Below are 18,481 nucleotides of genomic sequence, written 5' to 3' on the forward strand. Positions count from 1 at the left end.
ACTTAAAAAAAACATTCATTGAACACTTAAGTTTCAAGTACTGTGTGGACCAGCAGAAACCAGATTTGCAAATTTGTTATGTTCTCTACAGCGAGACTGTGGCTTCTAAACCTTACCGTTTATAATTAAACGTGAATCGGGTTTGTAAACAAAGAAATAAAAGCTATGACCAAAACTGATTATTAGACAAAGCATATAAATTACCAGAAGGGATAGTCTCCATGAAAAACTACATAGTAGATACTTGGTTCTTTTAAAGATAACTTATTCTTATGTTTAGGTAAGATTTATAAGGTGATATAAGTATATGTAATATGATTCGGTAAGTTCGAACATGAAATAAGATATTCAAATTATCATACAGGAATTCAATGTCTTGGAAACATCTTAAACCACTAATACGCTATAGAAAACAGAACTGCAAAGTTATTACAGTGAATTTTAGATAGATCAATACACAGCTACTCCTTCCATCATGGTTTATCAGAAACTTAAACATTAAGATTCATTTAAATTCCACCATAAATTGAAAATTAATTTTTAATAAGTCAGATAAAACAAAAATTATTATAACCTAAATTACAGTAATAACCCATAAATAATTTACACTTTTCAGACTGGCTACAAAGGTGAAATTCTGTTACCTGAATGCTGAAAATGCATGCAATTCTGATTGCACATCTTATACCTTCCAGGCAAAGAGAAGCTACTTCAGTATCATCACAATCTTGTAGACCCACACTGAATGCAGCCAGAAAAGGTGTCCAAGCCAACTAGAAAAAGTAAAGATTTAAAATACATCATGGGCATCAACCAATAACTAAATCTTACGATAATACTAATTTTTCTCAGTGGTTTTAGACAATAGAAGATTTGAGGAAGTTCTGGAAAAAAGGAAGTCAAGTGCTTGGCATAGCTATCTGGAAAGCTTTCTCAGGCACGGGATAAACTACGTAAAGCCTGCCTGGGCTTAAATAAGTAGAAGAGAGAGCAAGATTACAAATTCAGCAGACGACCTCAGGCATACTTTAAGCACAGCATCTGTAAATTATTCACCATCAATAAAAAAATGGGAAGTGTCCAGATTCATAAATTAGTTTTAGCCCTGACTTGAGAATCTTCTCTCTGCACTCTTTGTCCCTTGCAATACTTCACTGGTACTTTACTTCAAATAAAATCCTCCTTTTAATCACCTTCCTACTTGGAACAATTACATTTTTCTCTTCTCTTTAACCTTGCTGCCTAAAGAACATCATTTAGTCTTAATAGTTAATTTTTTTTTTTTACATTGAGACATTAGTAAAATCTTTGGTTCCTAGTTGGACAACACTTTAAAATACATAGTTCAATAAAATCCTTCTTCATTGCATTGTGAAAGCCAAAAAACACTTAGGTCTTACCATGAAGACTATGAACACCACCCCAAGAATATGGTCTCCGGACACCCTTTAACTCAGTACTGAAGTCAATTCTGAGGTTCACCCTTCAGCCAAAGATTACATAGGCCCATAAAACAAAAGGAGACTAAACAGGCACACCAGCCCAAGGGCATGGACGAGAAGGCAGGAGGGGACAGGAAAGCTGGTAATGGGGAACCCAAGGTTGAGAAGGGAGAGTGCTGACATGTTGTGAGGTTGGCAACCAATGTCACAAAACAATATGTGTATTAACTGTTTAATGAGAAACTAGTCTGCTCTGTAAACCTTCATCTAAAGTACAATAAAAAAAAAAATTAAAAATGATCACCTAATGATAAAATAAAGATTAAAAAAAAGTCTATGAATATCTAGTGAAGTTGTAACGTAAAACAAAAAAAGAGCTACTTCTTGACTAGTGAAAATCCTAATATTAAAACATATACACCCACTCCTCAGTTACTGACATGGTTCCAAAGACCAGGTCATTACACAAAAACTGGCCTTATGTGAAAATGGAGGATATTTTCCTTCTGTTTTCAGACCACCCATTTGTCTGATTTTCTTTATTTAGAAAATATGATCATAGAAATAATAACAGCCAAGATTTACTGGTGTGCTCATCACTGTGACGAATCCAGTTATGGGTTACTGCTCTGTGGAGAAGGAGCAGGACTGGAGGAGACAAAGCTGGATAAAGCCAGCTGGGTGACTTGGGGGGGCTCAAGGTTTAACCACTTCACCTTCCTCCTGTGCTTCCCTCAAGGAGCCACCTCCAGGGCTCCAGTCCCATCCCTGAAAGCCATGAGTTCGTAATCCAGGAGCCTGCTCTGCCTCTGGGTCTGGCGAGTCACCAAGGCTCAGGGCTTCCTACAAGGGTGCTCGCAGCCTGGCTGCACACCCAGCCCCACTGAGGCGGAGGCTTCAGGCCTAGTTTGACTCACTTTGGGATGTCATTAAACTCGCATACATTTCTTCCAAACACCCTCTCCAGTACTTCTTTCTTTCTTCCCTTGCTCCACCCCACAGTAATTTTTAGCTGTAGGGCCTCAGGCTGCATATGAGCTAGGAACTCAGAAGAGGCACCGGCTGGCTTGGTGCTGGCTGCACATCTGCCCAGAGGCTGTGGCCATGGAGGAGCCCTGTGGCAGCTGGACAAGGGTGCCGCTGACGGCACGAGGGAACAGAGGGTAAAGGGCAGGGAGGCCTGGCTTCCAGGAGGCCACCCAGAGACCCTCCTCAAGGGAGGAAATGCTCAGCAGCCATTGCTGCCACACCCGCTGCCTCATTAATGCGCAAAATAGTCAGATAGTAGATTTTTTACTATTGTCGTAAATGGGAAATGTCAGGTAATGAGATCATCAGTAAGTGAGGAATAGATGTATACATATATATATAAACGATGAAATGTCTGATACTGACAGCATCTCCTGCTTTGATTAAATCATGAAGCAAGACAATATAACCATAAAGCAAAAAAAAAAAAAAAAACCAAACCTGTTGCCGTCAAGTCCATTCCGACTCACAGATGCTCTCAGCATCAGACACTTCAATATATCCAAAGAACCATGAAAATGAAAAATGGTTATACTCGTGTGCTGTAGAAGCGACAACTGGAATTTTTAAAAGATCTATAAAGCTTTTACCAATATCAAGGAAAACAGAATTTCCAGAGCTTTGCTTCTAACTTCGAAAAGTCTAGAAGTAAATATTCATAATCTCTATACAAAGGAACTATAAGCCACACTACCTAGGTTGTAGTCCTAGCTTTGACACTTACTTCTTCTCTCTGAACCTCACATTTCTTCTTTATAATACCTGGACCGCCAGTACAGAGAGATGCTGTGAGAGACATATGAGGTGCACTACTTTTACACCATAAAGTACCAAATGAAAGTAATAAACTACACATTCTGTTGTAAGCAATGGCACATCTGTCTGGAAACCTGTGTTATATTTTATACAAGAAGAAATACAAATGGTTCTTAAGGCCAGTGAAAAAACGTTTAACTCCATTAGGAATCAAAGACAATGATTTCGCCTATCAAAACAGCAAGGATTTATACCTTAAAATAAATAAATAAATAAAACCTACTGTCTTCAAGTTAATTCCAACTCATGATGACCTCATGTGTTACAGAGTAGAAATGCTCCATAGGGTTTTCTTGGTTGTCATCTTAACCAAAGCAGATCATCAGGCCCTTCTTCCATGGAACTATCAACTTTTAGGTTAGTGGACAGGTGCAAACTGTTTGCACCACCTAGGGACCTCCTAAGTAATATCCAAAACCCACTGCCATCGAGTCAGTTCTGACCTACAGTGATCCCACAGGACAGAGACCCACCCCATAGGGTTTCCAAGGCTGTGGGAATCTTTACCAAAGCAGATTGCCACATCTTTCTCCCGTGGAGCAGCTGGTGGGGTTTGAATCACCGAACTTTTGGTTACCAGCCGAGCACTTAATCACTGTGCCACCCAAAAAACCAAACCAAACCCACTGCCGTCGAGTCGATTCTGACTCATACCAACCCTACAGGACAGAGTAAAACTGCTCCATAGAGTTTCCAAGGAGCGCCTGGCAGATTCAAACTGCCGACCTTTTGGTTACCTTGGTCAGGGCTCCTTAAATAATATCCAGGGGCTGTGAAATTGCCCACTCATAAATTGTATAAACCTTTGTGGACTATAACTTGACAATATGTAAAAAGACTCTTAAAAACATTTATAGCCCTTGATATTATAATTCACATTCTAAGAATTTATCATTCATTCCTCTACCCATTCAATGCATGCTTACTGAGCACTTACTACAAGGCAGGAATTATGCTATATACTGGAAATATAAAAATGAACAAAACCAACACAGTTCCCTTGCCTCATAGAGCTTAAAGTCTAAAGAAGAGACATTAAATTTTAAAATAAATAAATAAATGTATAAATGCAAATTGCTACATATATATTCCATGAAGGAAAAGTGTTCTAATTTAGATTACAGGGGTCAGGGCAAAACTCTCTGAGAAGGTGACATTCAAACTGAGAAATTACTCAGGCAAAGAAAGAAAATGTATTCCAATCAAAGGACACAACTTTTAAGAATGCCCTGAAGACAAAATAATTTAGGACATTCTAGAAACTGGGGGAAAAAAAAAGCCAGTATGACTGCACAATAGGAAGGGACAGAAGTAATTCAGTGACAAGGTTGTAGGGACAGGCAGAGACCCTGTGGGTGTGTTAGGGTTCATCGTTAGTATCATCTTCAACAAAGGGGTTTAAAGAAGTCGGCATTTTATTTTGCATTTTTAAAAGACCACTCTGGCCTCCATAAACAGTTAAGAAGAACATAAAAGCAGATGTAAGGTGGCCCCTTAGGAGAACGGTGCAATACTCGGAGTGATAAACGAGGGCATCTTGAATAGGACAGTGGCAGTAGAAACAGCAGTAAGGGCGCAGATTCGAAATGCTAGCTTAGAGGCTGGTGTCGAAGAGCATATGTGCGGTGGGAAGACAGAGCAGGAAAAGGGTATCAAGCATGACTCTCAGGTGTCTGCCATGAGCAACAAGGGACTAAAGAGTCAACTTTCTAAGATGGGCAACATTAGGAGACGAACAGATCAGGAGGGTAGGCGGCAGAAGGGGAGAAATCAAGAGTTCAATTTGGACAAAACTGCATGTAAGACATACATCCTTTGGAAATAATTAGAAACACAAACAAAAATTTATATATAAGGATTTCATTGCAGCATTATGTATAATACAACAAGAAAACCCACAGATAACCTAAATAGTAATAGTGAGAACCTTTAAATAAATTATAGCTAATCAAGAATAGATCATTACGGTACTATTAAAACTTTGTTTATAAAAACTTTTAAAGATATGGGGAAATATATAATTCCATACATGATCTGAAAACGGCTTTTTAATTAAAAAGATAGAAAGTAAACAAATACACATAATAACAAAAGTTTTTTTCTGAGTGGTAGAATTATGGCTTGTTCCTTATTCTTTTTAATTCCCCACCTTTTTTCCTCCCCATTAAAATATTATTTTAAAGAAAAGCAAGAGTATGCAATTAAAAAAAAAAAAAGCTGCTTTATAAAATGTATTTTATAATAAAGAAAAAAGCGTTTCTTCTATTTCTACAACATCATTCTCTATGTTATCCCAGAAGATAAGGCCAGTTATTCTCTACTATTCCTTCTAACATTATCTCCCCAGCTCCTTCACCTTCATCAACTTTTACAAATACCCCTATCACACAAACCCTGAAGCAGGGTTACTGTACAATTTTAAGCTGGAAGGAAGAACAGAAATCTTGTGCCAATCTTGTACTGCACATACACATATGCAGTTGTGTGAGAATGAGGACTTGAGTTGTGATCTTCAGCCTCCACAGACTGTCTCCCCATGCTGTTTCACAAACTAGAACGGACCTTACCCACCTTCCCTTTTCAAACCTGACTAGACTCCCCTCCATTGCCCTATAACCCTCAGGAAGCACCGCTTACTCATTCTGGAATTTGGAGGAAGAAACTTTCTGGGCTCCAGGTATACTCAGAACCTGCAAATTAGTTCCTGAGTCAAAACCAGTAAGAGAAAACAAAAGGCTCAGGATTACTTCAAAATGTTAGTTAACTACAAAGGTTAAAAAAAAAAAAAAAAATCAAATCCCTTGGCCAGGATTAATGATAATTCTCCAAAATCTTTTAAATTCCTAACATGGCACACCTATTAATTCTGAATAGTGCATAGCCTTCTCTTGTTCTACTTAATAAGGGAAAATTTATACCTGCTATATCCTACATAACATGGCGTCTGCTTCCACTAGCATGCTATACCACCATAAAACCAAAAAACTAAACCTGTTGCCGTCAAGTTGATTTCGACTCATAGCGACGACCCTAAAAGACAGAGTAGAACTGCTCCATAGGGTTTCCAAGGAGCGCCTGGTGGATTTGAACTGCTGACCTTCTGGTTAGCAGCCAAGCTCTTAGCCACTATGCCACCATAAAAAACAAAAACCTGTTGCCATTGAATCTACTACCGTCGAATTGATTCTGACTCATAATGACCCTACAGGACAGAGTAGAACTGCCCTGTATGGTTTCCAAGGAGAAACTGGTGGATTCAAACTGCTGACCTTTTGGTTGGCAGCTATAGCTCACCATAGCTCTTAACCACTGTACCACTTTGAATAAAATTAAGATACAAATGCATACTGCAACCAAAAGTTACTGGTAACTCTTACCTTAAACATGGGCCTCACATGCTCCAAATGTGTGGCACTTGTAAAAGGTGCCTGAACGTGGCTCACAGCCTCCATGAGTGCTTTCGCTGTCTTGGCCATCTGCTCCATTTCTAAGTTATACAGAAGTCTTCTCTGTTTTTCACTGGCTACATCTGAAACAACAAACACTATTACCATTTAAAACACAAACCCTTTAAAAATGCTATTTTGATGTTTTACCTAAAAAATAACAACCACCACCAATGCATACTAACTAAAAATGATCCTAAGAAATCAGACATAAAAGATCACATATTGCATGACTCCATTTATATAAAATATCTAGAATAAGTAAATCCATAGAGACAGAAAGTGGGCTCGTGGCTGCCAGGGGCTAGGGACAGGGGGAATGAGGCATGACTGCTTAACAGATACGGGATTTCCTTTTGGGGTAATGAAAATGTTCTGAAACTAGATAAAGGCTGTGGTTGTACAACACTGTGAATGCACTAAATGCCACTGAACTGCACACTTTAAAATGTTAATTTTATGTTACGTGAATTTTACTTTTTTTTTTTAAATCCTGGAACAGGAGTCAGGGATATATGGAAAACCTATGAAAAGGAAACAGAGAAGATACAACTATCCCAATCAACCAAAACCAAAAACCAAACCCATTACTGTCGAGTTGATTCTGACTTGTAGCAATCGATCAAAATACCGGGGAAATGACCCAAATATGGGGTAGGTGAGCAGGGGCTAAGGGGTACGAGGCAACAGCATCTCCTAGCCAACAAGGAAGTGGTGGCCTTGACATTCCAGGGAGATTTTCCATCAAGCATTGGTCAGTGCTATTTCTCTTCAGCTTGGGGGGAAAAACCCACGTTTGGTAATCAGATCACCAAACTCTATACTATAGTACTTCTCATCAAAACACGGTTCTAATCCATATTTACACAGCTACTTTACTCTAAATCAAGTGAAAAAACTCTGAAAAATCCATATTTTCTCCTGTGAACAATCAGGATTCAACTGACCGGGATACTTACTTTGCTTACTTGATTTTGTAGGGATTGTTAATTCTTTCGTTTCTTTCATTGATATCTTTTTTCCGGCTATTTCATTATAGATGGCTGACAGATACTCTTCAGGAAGGTCTTTACTGTCATTGATACCTCTATTCATCTTAATGTACTGTTCTTTTGTCATTTTATTTTTAACCTAGATATAAAAAAACAATTATAATTCCTAAAAATTAACATAAAAATTTCACTTGCATTTTAATAATTCAAATAATCATAAAAGAGATTTTATAAATACTTTGAGGACAAAAAGTAGAAAATATTCAACAAAACTTATATAAAAATAAAGAAGGAAAGTCACAGAAACTAAAGGCAATGTAGAAAAGACCCACACTGTTAAAAAACTAGCATATACTAATTTACCTCACTCTGAATGGACATGCAATAAGAAATGAAACTGGAAAATGAAATTATATGTATTTCCCCAAGGTCAAAGAGCTCCAACCAGAGTCTCTGAAAAAAGGTTGTAACAACTACTGGTAACATAAAGGTAACAAAAAGATTCAAATCTTCATTCAAAAGAACATACATGTATTGTTACTGATTTAAAAGCTGCTTTTATGTAACAATAACAATAGTTGAAATTTATTTAAAACAAGATCATTTCTCTGACTGATTCATTGCAGCAACTCGATGGTTTTAGGTAATTTGGGCAAAGGGTCCCTGGCATGTTTTGTCCTGTTGAAGAACACTGTGAACAGGAATGGCCTACTACAGACCTTGACAAAGCTGTGGAATACAAGTTTGGAGTCTGTAAGATGGTAGCCCTGTCACCAAACTTGGGAATTAGCACAGCCAAAATATTTATACTTTCTATCTGCAGAAACCCAAATGGACAAAAACCCATAAGTGTTATGCTGTCCCTGAAGACATATTTGCTTAGTTAAATATACTTCTACTACCTTCCAAAAAGAATTTAAGGCAACTGTAAAGAAAAGCCTCCTGTTAATTACAGGAAACATCAAGCAAATCATTAGAAGCTTATAAAAAATAACTGCGCAGAATTCATAATGTTCAGAGGATATAATCAGGATACATAAGATTATTTAGTTCAGGTTACTTTACAAAGAGAACTTTCCAGTGTGTCGGAAAAGTTGGAAGAGTGCTTCTCCTACAAAAACCGAAAATTACTACCATATATATATAATTTATTGTTATTCAAGGGAATAAAACAATCATTATAACTTTAAAATCTCACCTTGAGTCAGAGCGCTAAAAAAAAAAAAAAAAAAAGCCATTTTGCTCAAAATTGAGATGCTTAAAAAAAAAATCCTGATCCAGAAAGAGCAAAATAAAAGACTACAAATGTGCTGCCAGTAAGTGGCTAAAAGGAGATTAAAATCACCTGGAAATTTTAAGTCTGGCACAATGTTTTCGCATCATGCAATCAGAGACAGACGTGTGGGCAGACAAGCTAAAAGAGCAATCAAGTATGTTTGTAAAGCTGGGTTGGAAGGAGGAGGTGGGGGGTCCCAGAAGGTGAGAGGCAGGGAACACATTGCCTCAGGTACTCAAAATAGTGCACTGCTCAAACAGAACCGTCTGCCACAGTGGGATTCTGGACATAGTGTAGAACACAATCCTACTTTTCTTCTGACATCTCTACTTTTGACTTTTATTCTCATGTTCTCAAATTAAGCTATGTCTAGTTTTAGTCCCTTTTTTTTTTTAGTTTTAGTCCTTAAATCACTTTAAGCCAGTTGTTACTACTGATGAAGATTAATGTACACAAAATATTAGGCATGTTCTAAATATAGCTCATATTTAAAAAAATTTCATTGACTCAATATATATAAAAGGTAGCCTAAATATAAATAAAACCCCCTCAAAAGCAAACCTATTGCCATCAAGTCAATTCCGACTCAGCAACCCTACAGGACAGAGCAGAACTCCCCCATAAGGTTTCCAAGGAGCACCTGGTGGATTCGAACTGCCAACCTTTTGGTTAGCAGCCAAAAAGCTCTTAACCACTATGCCACCACGGTTTCCAAATACAAATAGTGTAGGTAAAAAAGGAACATAAGTGACTCGCTTGTTAAAATTCACCTATATGTTAATTTAAAAGACAGCTAAGAATGACAATTTGTTTTAAGGAATTCCTGTAAAGTACCTGTGTTCTTTTTAAAATGATGTTATTTAACATGCCATAGTTCTATGGTCCTTAACCATAAATCATATGGAGCCAAGATTACGGGTTCAATTTCCAAGAGGCTTCACAGAAATTCACAAGCTGTTCCACAGCTGCAGGCTGTGTATCAGCACATGATCCCAGCCAGCAGTCTGACAGGAAACATGACAACAACCAGTTCCCACTGCGGGACTAGTACTACATGTTCTACGGACAGAGTTAGTGACATGAACACAAGGCACTGTTCTCAGGAATGTAACCGGTACATGTTCAGAAACTTATAACAGACAATACTGGGTGCTTATAAAAAGATACAAAAGAAATTTATAATAATTTCTCAAATAACACAAATATCTACATACATAGAAGATATGACACAGATGCAATGTAATAGCAGTTATCAGTTTATACAACCAAATGGTTTTAACACATAACCTCCTTTAAAAACAAAGATATGTGAAGCCCAGTTTATAAATACTTTGATTTAGATAGAATAATCAGACTAACAACTCCGACATGAAGCTATCTAAATAAATCGTTATCTGTGGACTGCCTTCCAAAGCAACGGAAAAAAGTAATCATACTGGATAATGAAAACCCCGAAGGGGAGGTGCTTTTACTATACTGCCAGTAATATGCCAAAGGCAAATATGAAATTAAAAAAAAAAAAAGGTCTACATAAAATAAAACAAATCCTTAGTGAATGCATAGTTGTTGAACCTTGGCATTTAAAAGTAGAACTCTGTATCTAAATCTCCCATCATATGTTTGATATATATTTTCCACATTAATCCTTCCTTAAACATCTCAAAACACACAACAAAAATCCCCCAAAGTTAAACTCAACCTTTATATAAATTTTAATTTCCAATACATCTCAGAATAATAGTAAGTATATCATTTATTTCACACTCTAAGAATAAAAAATATCATTAGATGCCTACCCCTAGGATGCACTAAAAAATTCTTGTAAATAGATTAATTTATAAAGGTAATTTTACCCAAGGACATCGCGCATGCTTTTTGAAACTAAGTATAAAATACCTAAAACTTTACAAGCAACTTTTCTTCTAGTAGCATCTGAAATCAATGGATGGTTAAGAAGAAAGTATTAATTTTATGAGGCAAAACCAAAATTTGAACACTTTTTAGATATCTGGTATTTTTAACCTAGTAGGTTGTTCATTTTTTAGGTGTGATGATACTGTGGTTGTGTTTAAATAGAGCCTTTCTCTTTTAGAGGTGCATGCTGAAATGATGAAATCATTTCACAGATGAAATAATATCTGGGATTTGCTTCAAGATGATCTAGGGGAGGGACAGCATGTGGATGGAACAAGACTGGCCATAAGCTGATTAACTGTGGAAGCTGGGGGATGGGTACATGAGGGTTTGTTATACTAATCTCTCTGCTGTTGCTTACATTTGAAATCTTAGGGGGGGAAATAGTTTATATATAGCTTTTTCTATGTTATGGTAACTATAAACAGAAGATTTATAAATATCTTCTTAAACTTTATATAACCGTCAATCATGAGACTGACAAATAGTTTTATTTTACAGATACCTAAAAGTCTAATTAGAATTACTACAGGAAATTCCAATTGTAGAATGTAAACCACCCCAAACTAAACACCTCTATTTGGTGAATCCTTTAAACTAAATTTAGATTAAAATTTCAACTATTACTTACTTATTGAATTAAAAAGAATTTAATTTATACTACTTTTTTTTTTTTTTTTTTAGCTTTCTTGGAAAAAAACATACCTGTGGACTGTGAAGATCCGTGGTCAACATGATAATTGAGTAAGCCAACACATAAGCAGTATCTGCACTAGCAAAAAGGGTTTGTCTGAAAAAAATGAATGTATCATGTTACAATCTTTTTTTTTCTTTTACAGTTTTATTTAAGTCACCTCAACCCTCGCAGCACTTTTAATTTTCTCTCACAGGATTTATGTTCTATCTCACATCAAAATTTTTTATATCTTTATCTTATCACTTCCAAATCATAGACAATCTAAGTCACCTGAGGGCAGGGGTTCATGTTCTATTATCTCTGAGTCCCCAGATGCTCCCCAGCACAGTGTCTTAGATGGAGTCAACAGTCAGTACTTGAATTTGAATCTTACTTACCCTTGGTTGCATTCTAGGTATCTTGCAGCAAATTTTTCCATTAATCGATCAATTTTCTGAGCTTCTCCTGGAAGACGGAATCCTTCCAGAAACAAGCGAAGGGCTGAAACAAAGTCCTTTCCTGAAAAGTCATGTTGGTCCACATATGCATACATGACTTCTTTGTTAAACTTATCATTATCGCCCAGGAACTCACCCGCCTGAGTCTAATGTGAGAACAAAAGACAGAAATTGATATTCTAAAAACATGCTACACTTGTCATGCAGCCATTTACAAAGCAGACAAATCAGTAAGATCCGTGAGTTCTCGACCACAGGGTTAACTATTTTAAACATGAAGCTAAAAGTTAAACATACTGAATGTGCTTATCAAAAAATTTAAGATATTCTTTCCGGTTTAGAAAATTAAAAAGCAAAATTAATAACACCTAGGTTATTCTTCAGGTTTTAACTTAAAGGGGTCATAATATGCAACCTGCAAAGCAATTTTATAGAAAAGATTAGAATAAAATCAAATGGTGTGCTTACAGAGTCTAGTCTTTCCTCCTGATGTAAGAACTGGGCAATATCTTCGGGTGTAGTGCCAAGCATCCCTTGTTCTTGGAGGTACTGTATTCCTCTCTTTGGTTTCTTATTAAACCTAGACGATGTTAAAGTTATAGGAACATTAAAAATAGAAAATCATTTGTATTACCTGAGATGATCTTAAACTAGAGTAAATTAATTTTCTAATAGCACTTAAAAACACAGGAGCTTTTTCTTCCAGGAAGGCCATCTTTATCACTGACATGGATCATTTCAAAGACTATTTTTGTTACAGTAGGGCATATTTGTTGATCACATCAACAATGGTAAACTAGACTATTAGGGACAATGTTGCATAATAGATGAATCTGAAAAGGATATGAACACTAATTATCTCATACTTTTAGTATATATTCTCCTTAATCCTCAAGGATTCTAAACTCATTTTACAAACATCCTTTGATTAATTCCATGTTTCCTGCTTTTAAAGTACAGATCTTGAATTTTGGGAACAGTTTTAACCACAATTTAATAGCATTATTCCCTCTATAAAAAAACCTCTATATAATCAATGTTTTTAGAATATACTCCAAATAGATTAGACTGGCACATCAAACAGCTCCAGTTTACCTTACGTTCGTCTGCTCCCATCTAACCTATATTGTTGTTTTGTACTGCTGGGTCAACTCTAACTCACGGCAACCCTGTAAGACAGAGTAGAACTGCCCCATAGGATTTCCTAGGCTGTCATCTTTACAGGATCAGATCACCAGGTCTTTATTCCCGCAGAGCTATCAGATGACTTCGAACCGCTGACCTTTCGGTTAGCAGCCAAGTACTTAACCACTGCACCACCAGAGCACTAGTCCATAAACAGAATGCATTTGCCTGCCCTCTCAGCTCTCTATACACTGGGAAACTGTTCCTCATGCTTAAAGATCTAGTTCAAATGTCACTTCTTTGCTTGCAAATAATTTACTTCCTACTTTTATTGCACCATTAATTACTGCAGTCCCTTATCACCTACCACCTAGACTATTTCAAGAGTTCTTCAGTGTTTCCCAGTCTCTTGTTTTGTCCATCCTCTAGTCCTTCCTTGACACTGCTGGCAAAGTAATCTCTCCAAAACAGAAATTTGATGATACCACTCCTCTACTTAAAACCCTTCAACAGCATGTCAGTGCCAAGAGGAACCAGACAAAACTCCTCTACGTGGAGAATAAGGCCTTCTGTAAGCTGGATCCAACTCAGTGATCTTGTCTGACCTCCTACTATTGCCCCTCTCACCCAGCCCCTGCCATGCTCAACAACAGTCACCAAACATTCTCCCTTGCCTCTGTGCCGATACATACGCCCTTCTCCTTGTCTGGATACTCTCCCTGTCCTGTCCTAATGGTTCCGCCCTCAAGTTCTAATTCAACCATCATCACGTACTCTCTCTGAGCTTTCATTCTAGTGAAAGAAACACAATTTAAAAAAATTATAATAAAATTATAATACAACAAATTGATATATTTTCAATGTAAGAAGCTAGCACAGCAGAAGAAATGATGAATTAGCTGAGATGGCATGATATATTTCCTGGGGAAGATGACTCTTGAAGTAAGCTTTGAAAAATGATTAGACCTTTTTAAAAGTAAGGGGAAAAAAAATCCCAGACAGATGAAGAGACCATGCTAACACACAAAAGTATAAAACAGCATGATATTATAATAAATAGCTCTGCAATGTAACAGCGAGGTGAGATACAGAAGTGCCAGGTGATGAAGCAGAATTCTAAATCGTGAAGAGTATTATATGCTATTATAAGACGCTTTGGCTTTGTAAGATCAAGAGGGGAGAAATATAAGCAGTTTTTCATTCAAGAAAGATTGCGCTAGGAAAGTGTGAGAAAAGAGTGGAAAGTGAACAAGACCAGAGGAAAAAAAAGAGAGGCCAATTAAAAGATTATACTAGTCAAGGCAAGAGACAGAGACAGTCTGTTGTTGTTGTTAGGTGCCGTCGAGTCAGTTTCGACTCTAGCGACCCTATGCACAACAGAACGAAACACCACCCGGTCCTAAGCCATCCTTAGAATTGTTGTTATGCTTGAGCTCATTGTTGCAGCCACTGTGTCAGTCCACCTCGTTGAGGGTCTTCCTCTTTTCCGCTGACCCTGTACTCTGCCAAGCATGATGTCCTTCTCCAGGGACTCATCCCTCCTGACAACATGTCCAAAGTACGTAAGACGCAGTCTCACCATCCTTGCCTCTAAGGAGCATTTTGGCCGCACTTCATCCAAGACAGATGTGTTTGTTCTTTTGGCAGTCCATGGTATATTCAATATTCCCGTCAACACCACAATTCAAAGGCGTCAACTCTTCTTTGGTCTTCCTTATTGTCTAGCTTTCACGTGCACGTGATGTGATTGAAAATACCATGGCTTGGGTCAGGCGCACCTTAGTCTTGAGGGTGACATCTTTGCTCTTCAACACTTTGAAGAGATCCTTTGCAGCAGATTTGCCCAATGCAATGTGTCATCTTCTGAGTGCCTTCCAACCCGGGCGGCTCATCTTCCAGCACTATATCAGACAATGTTCCGCTGCTATTCGTAAGGTTTTCACTGGTTAACGCTTTTCAGAAGTAGACTGCCGGGTCCTTCTTCCTAGTCTGTCTTAGTCTGGAAGCTCAGCTGAAACCTGTCCTCCACGGGTGACCCTGCTGGTATCTGAATACCTGTGGCATAGCTTCCAGCATCACAGCAACACACAAGCCCCCACAGTATGACAAACTGACAGACACGTGGGGGGAGACGGTCTGACTTGAGAGAAAAGCTCTGGGAGACTGAGAGAAGAAAACAGACTGCAGAGATACTTAGGAAATAGAATCTTACTAGGACACATACTAGACTGTGAGCTCTCAGAAGCAAGGGCTGTTTGATTTATCTAGTTTCCCCAGGACCATGAATACTGTTTAGAACAAACGTAACTTTGATAAATATTGAATAAACAATTAGAATGAGTGAAACTGGTTACTTTCCGAAACAATTTTGTGAGATTTTATAACAAAGAATATACATAAAATTTTATCAAAAAAATTTTTTTTCCACATTAACAATGAAAAAAGGCACCCAAAGGTTGACCAAAAGGTAGTTCTGAAGTATCAGAAAGAAATGCCTCAGAGCAAATGTAGGAATCCAAGTAAGCATGTTAGGGGTTTTATAAAAGCTAGATTCATGGAGAAAGGCAAGCCATTTCATTTTTTCTTACTGGCATTTCTCTGAAAGAAGAGATAGTGGATAATAAGAAGGAGAGCAGCATGGTGGTATTCAGACAGAAAATAGTCTAAAAGACTGATGTCACAAAATTTAGTGGGAAAACTGGATTTTACAAGATCAGAATCTGGTACGGTGCTCCAGCTGGATACGGAGGTGACCACCTTATAAAATGTAAGAACGAAATCTATAGTAATGATCAATAATGAGAACAGTAAATTTCTAACCCAACTGGAAAAAAATCTAAAGGCTATAAAGGAATAACACTAGATAGAAGAAATATCACATTTTAAATATCTCCTGCTTAGGAAATTTAAGATTTCATAGCTAGGCTAACAGAAGAATAAAAGAACTGTGTAACTGAAGTTCACCAACAGCAAATAATACATGTTACAAAATTAACTCATATGACAATACTAGCTATGCAATACAATGACCAAGGGGAGCTGAATAAGGACCCACTAGAAGTTTAGGATTCAGGAGAACTACCCACTCATTTTACTCATTGAAAGGTGGTAATAAGAACGGGATTAAAAAAAAATAACCAAAAGCAGTACAGAAATCTAGGGGAGGGGTGGCATAGTTCTAGCACAGGCATATTCAATAAAATTTGTCCTATAAAATCTGGTACTTACAAATCTATCCCTTGTTCTATTATTTCTTTTTGTTGCTTTAGGACCTCAAATTGTTCTGGATTATCATTGCCAGACATCTGTGTACTATAGCTGCCTATCCCTGATGACGATGTTGACTCCAGGGAATTTAAACTTCCGTATCTGTTTATTGTCTCAGGGTGTTTTATTTCACTTGTCTCTTGCTCTGAGGGTTTTTCCTGACCTGTTAGAGGAAAAACTGATAAATTATTCTGTCAAAAAAAAAAAAAAAAATTTGTGAAAGGTAAAATTAATTTTTGAATAAGATATTTCCATGTTGCTTAGATATTTATGTAATACAAATGAAATATCAGGTGCCATAACAGACAATATCATGATTTTAAAACACGATGGGAAAACGAAACAACAAAAACACTGCAACTTGCACAAGTACAATCAGCACGATTAGAAGGAGCCCTTCTCTGCACTTGTGGTGCTGAGTATCCACCAGGTCTTCTGTGCTCAGCTCATGCCTCATGAGGAAGGTTTCCCTCCTAGCACTGTTGACTAAGGTAAGACTTGTGTAGCCCAGCAGCTATGAGTTTTTCTCTGAATGAGGCAGGTAAACAGCAAACAAAAATAACAATTCAACCTTCTTAAAACATACCAGCTTTTTATGTGTTTTCTTCTATGATTATCTTATAACAAGTTGTACATATACGCTCCCCTTTAATGTGATATTCAAAATCTTACTGCTGGGAAAATTTTAAAATACACTTCAGATAACAAAGTTAGAAAATTACTAATTTTAAAGCTAGTTATTTAACTCATAGGGAATGCTTCTTCATTAGTTAAAATGAATACATATATCATGAACCTGTTTAATAGCATCTGCAACTATCTTTGAAGTATCATTTACTTAAAATGAAAAAAAGAATTACACCTCAAAATGTCCCCTTACCAAGAGTTGTCTGCGAGTTGGGATTCACATACTGATCCTTGCTCCATTCAACCATACACTTCAAAATCGACACTAAGCATTCTAAACCTTTTTTCCTCAGGCTCAGTTCCTACAAAATAATTCATAAGTTGAATAAATGCAAAAATATATTTTAAAAAAATGTAGCTTTTCCTTGGCGAAGTTTAAATTTGAAAATATTTTTAAGTTCTTACCTGAACATTACTCATACCAAGTTCTTGACTGCCCCGTCCTTGAGCAATTTTTGATAGGTCATTTACTAATCTTTCAAATATATTTGCTGCATTTAAGTCACAGTCATAGTTTACATAAATATCCACCACACTCTGAGCATCTGTAACAGCACAATGTACTAACTTTAATAAAAGGGATCTAGCATATGAGTACAGCTGGCCACTTAAATACCTCATCGTTAGAAAGAGACAACAGTGAAAGATAATTTTAAATACCTGCACAAATCCTTGTCAGTGTCTGGATAACCATCCATTTGTGGTCAAATGAGCTGGTAGAAGTTTCCAATATGTACAGGAAAATCTCTTTAAAGAACACCTGAGGTTAAGGGAAAACATCTGTTTAAAATATTGTTCATTAATTCATTTTAAGTATTCCAAAATTGTAGAGCAGGAACGTGGACCCAGACCCCTCTGGAGTTCAACTCATTTTGAGTTCACCTCTGAAACATAAGAACTAAAATAAACTGGGTGGGTGATTTAAAGCAGTTGTTGCAGTATCTGTACTGCACTTCAAATTGTTTTTGTTTGCCATTGCATACCCACTACGAAAGAATCTGCCAAGATTTGGAGTTCCTCAGGACAGACGAAATTACCGTGATCATTTTTTAAACATATTTACAAATCTGTTATAGCCACACTTCACTTTTTACCTCCTCAAAAAAAGGATAATTTTTACTCTGTTTATCAGCTATAGTTTTCACACATTATAGTACTGGATGAGTCTAAATGTTCCTAGACCTAAATATAACTGTTATTCTAATCAACACAATAAAAAGGATCTAATTCACATATGCTGTTCTATTTATGTAATTACTCACAAAACTAGGTATCTCTGTTGTCTGGAAAATATGAACAATTCCTCACTATTCTTTACACTAAATAATAGCAGGCAGAAAGGAGTCAGTCAAC

The 18,481-nt window shown here is 37.0% G+C and overlaps 1 protein-coding gene across 5 annotated transcripts in view; it reads right to left on the minus strand.

Annotated features, from left to right (window-relative positions):
• Positions 1–18,481, minus strand: part of ARFGEF1 (ADP ribosylation factor guanine nucleotide exchange factor 1) — a 175,612-nt gene that overhangs the window by 50,291 nt on the left and 106,840 nt on the right. For all 5 annotated transcript variants that reach the window (XR_010317774.1, XM_064267778.1, XM_064267779.1 and 2 more), the window contains exons 11-20: positions 17,789–17,888; positions 17,534–17,673; positions 17,322–17,430; positions 16,403–16,604; positions 12,518–12,629; positions 11,990–12,195; positions 11,621–11,705; positions 7,693–7,864; positions 6,665–6,816; positions 645–773 (exon numbers count right to left, since the gene is read on the minus strand). Coding sequence is in view for 4 of the 5 variants with exons in the window: in XM_064267778.1 (XP_064123848.1) it covers positions 645–773; positions 6,665–6,816; positions 7,693–7,864; positions 11,621–11,705; positions 11,990–12,195; positions 12,518–12,629; positions 16,403–16,604; positions 17,322–17,430; positions 17,534–17,673; positions 17,789–17,888 (1,407 nt within the window). In the remaining variant the exon portion in view is untranslated. The remainder of the gene's footprint in view (positions 1–644; positions 774–6,664; positions 6,817–7,692; positions 7,865–11,620; positions 11,706–11,989; positions 12,196–12,517; positions 12,630–16,402; positions 16,605–17,321; positions 17,431–17,533; positions 17,674–17,788; positions 17,889–18,481) is intronic.

Source organism: Loxodonta africana, chromosome 14, assembly GCF_030014295.1.
Source record: "Loxodonta africana isolate mLoxAfr1 chromosome 14, mLoxAfr1.hap2, whole genome shotgun sequence".
NCBI classification, from domain to species: domain Eukaryota; kingdom Metazoa; phylum Chordata; class Mammalia; order Proboscidea; family Elephantidae; genus Loxodonta; species Loxodonta africana.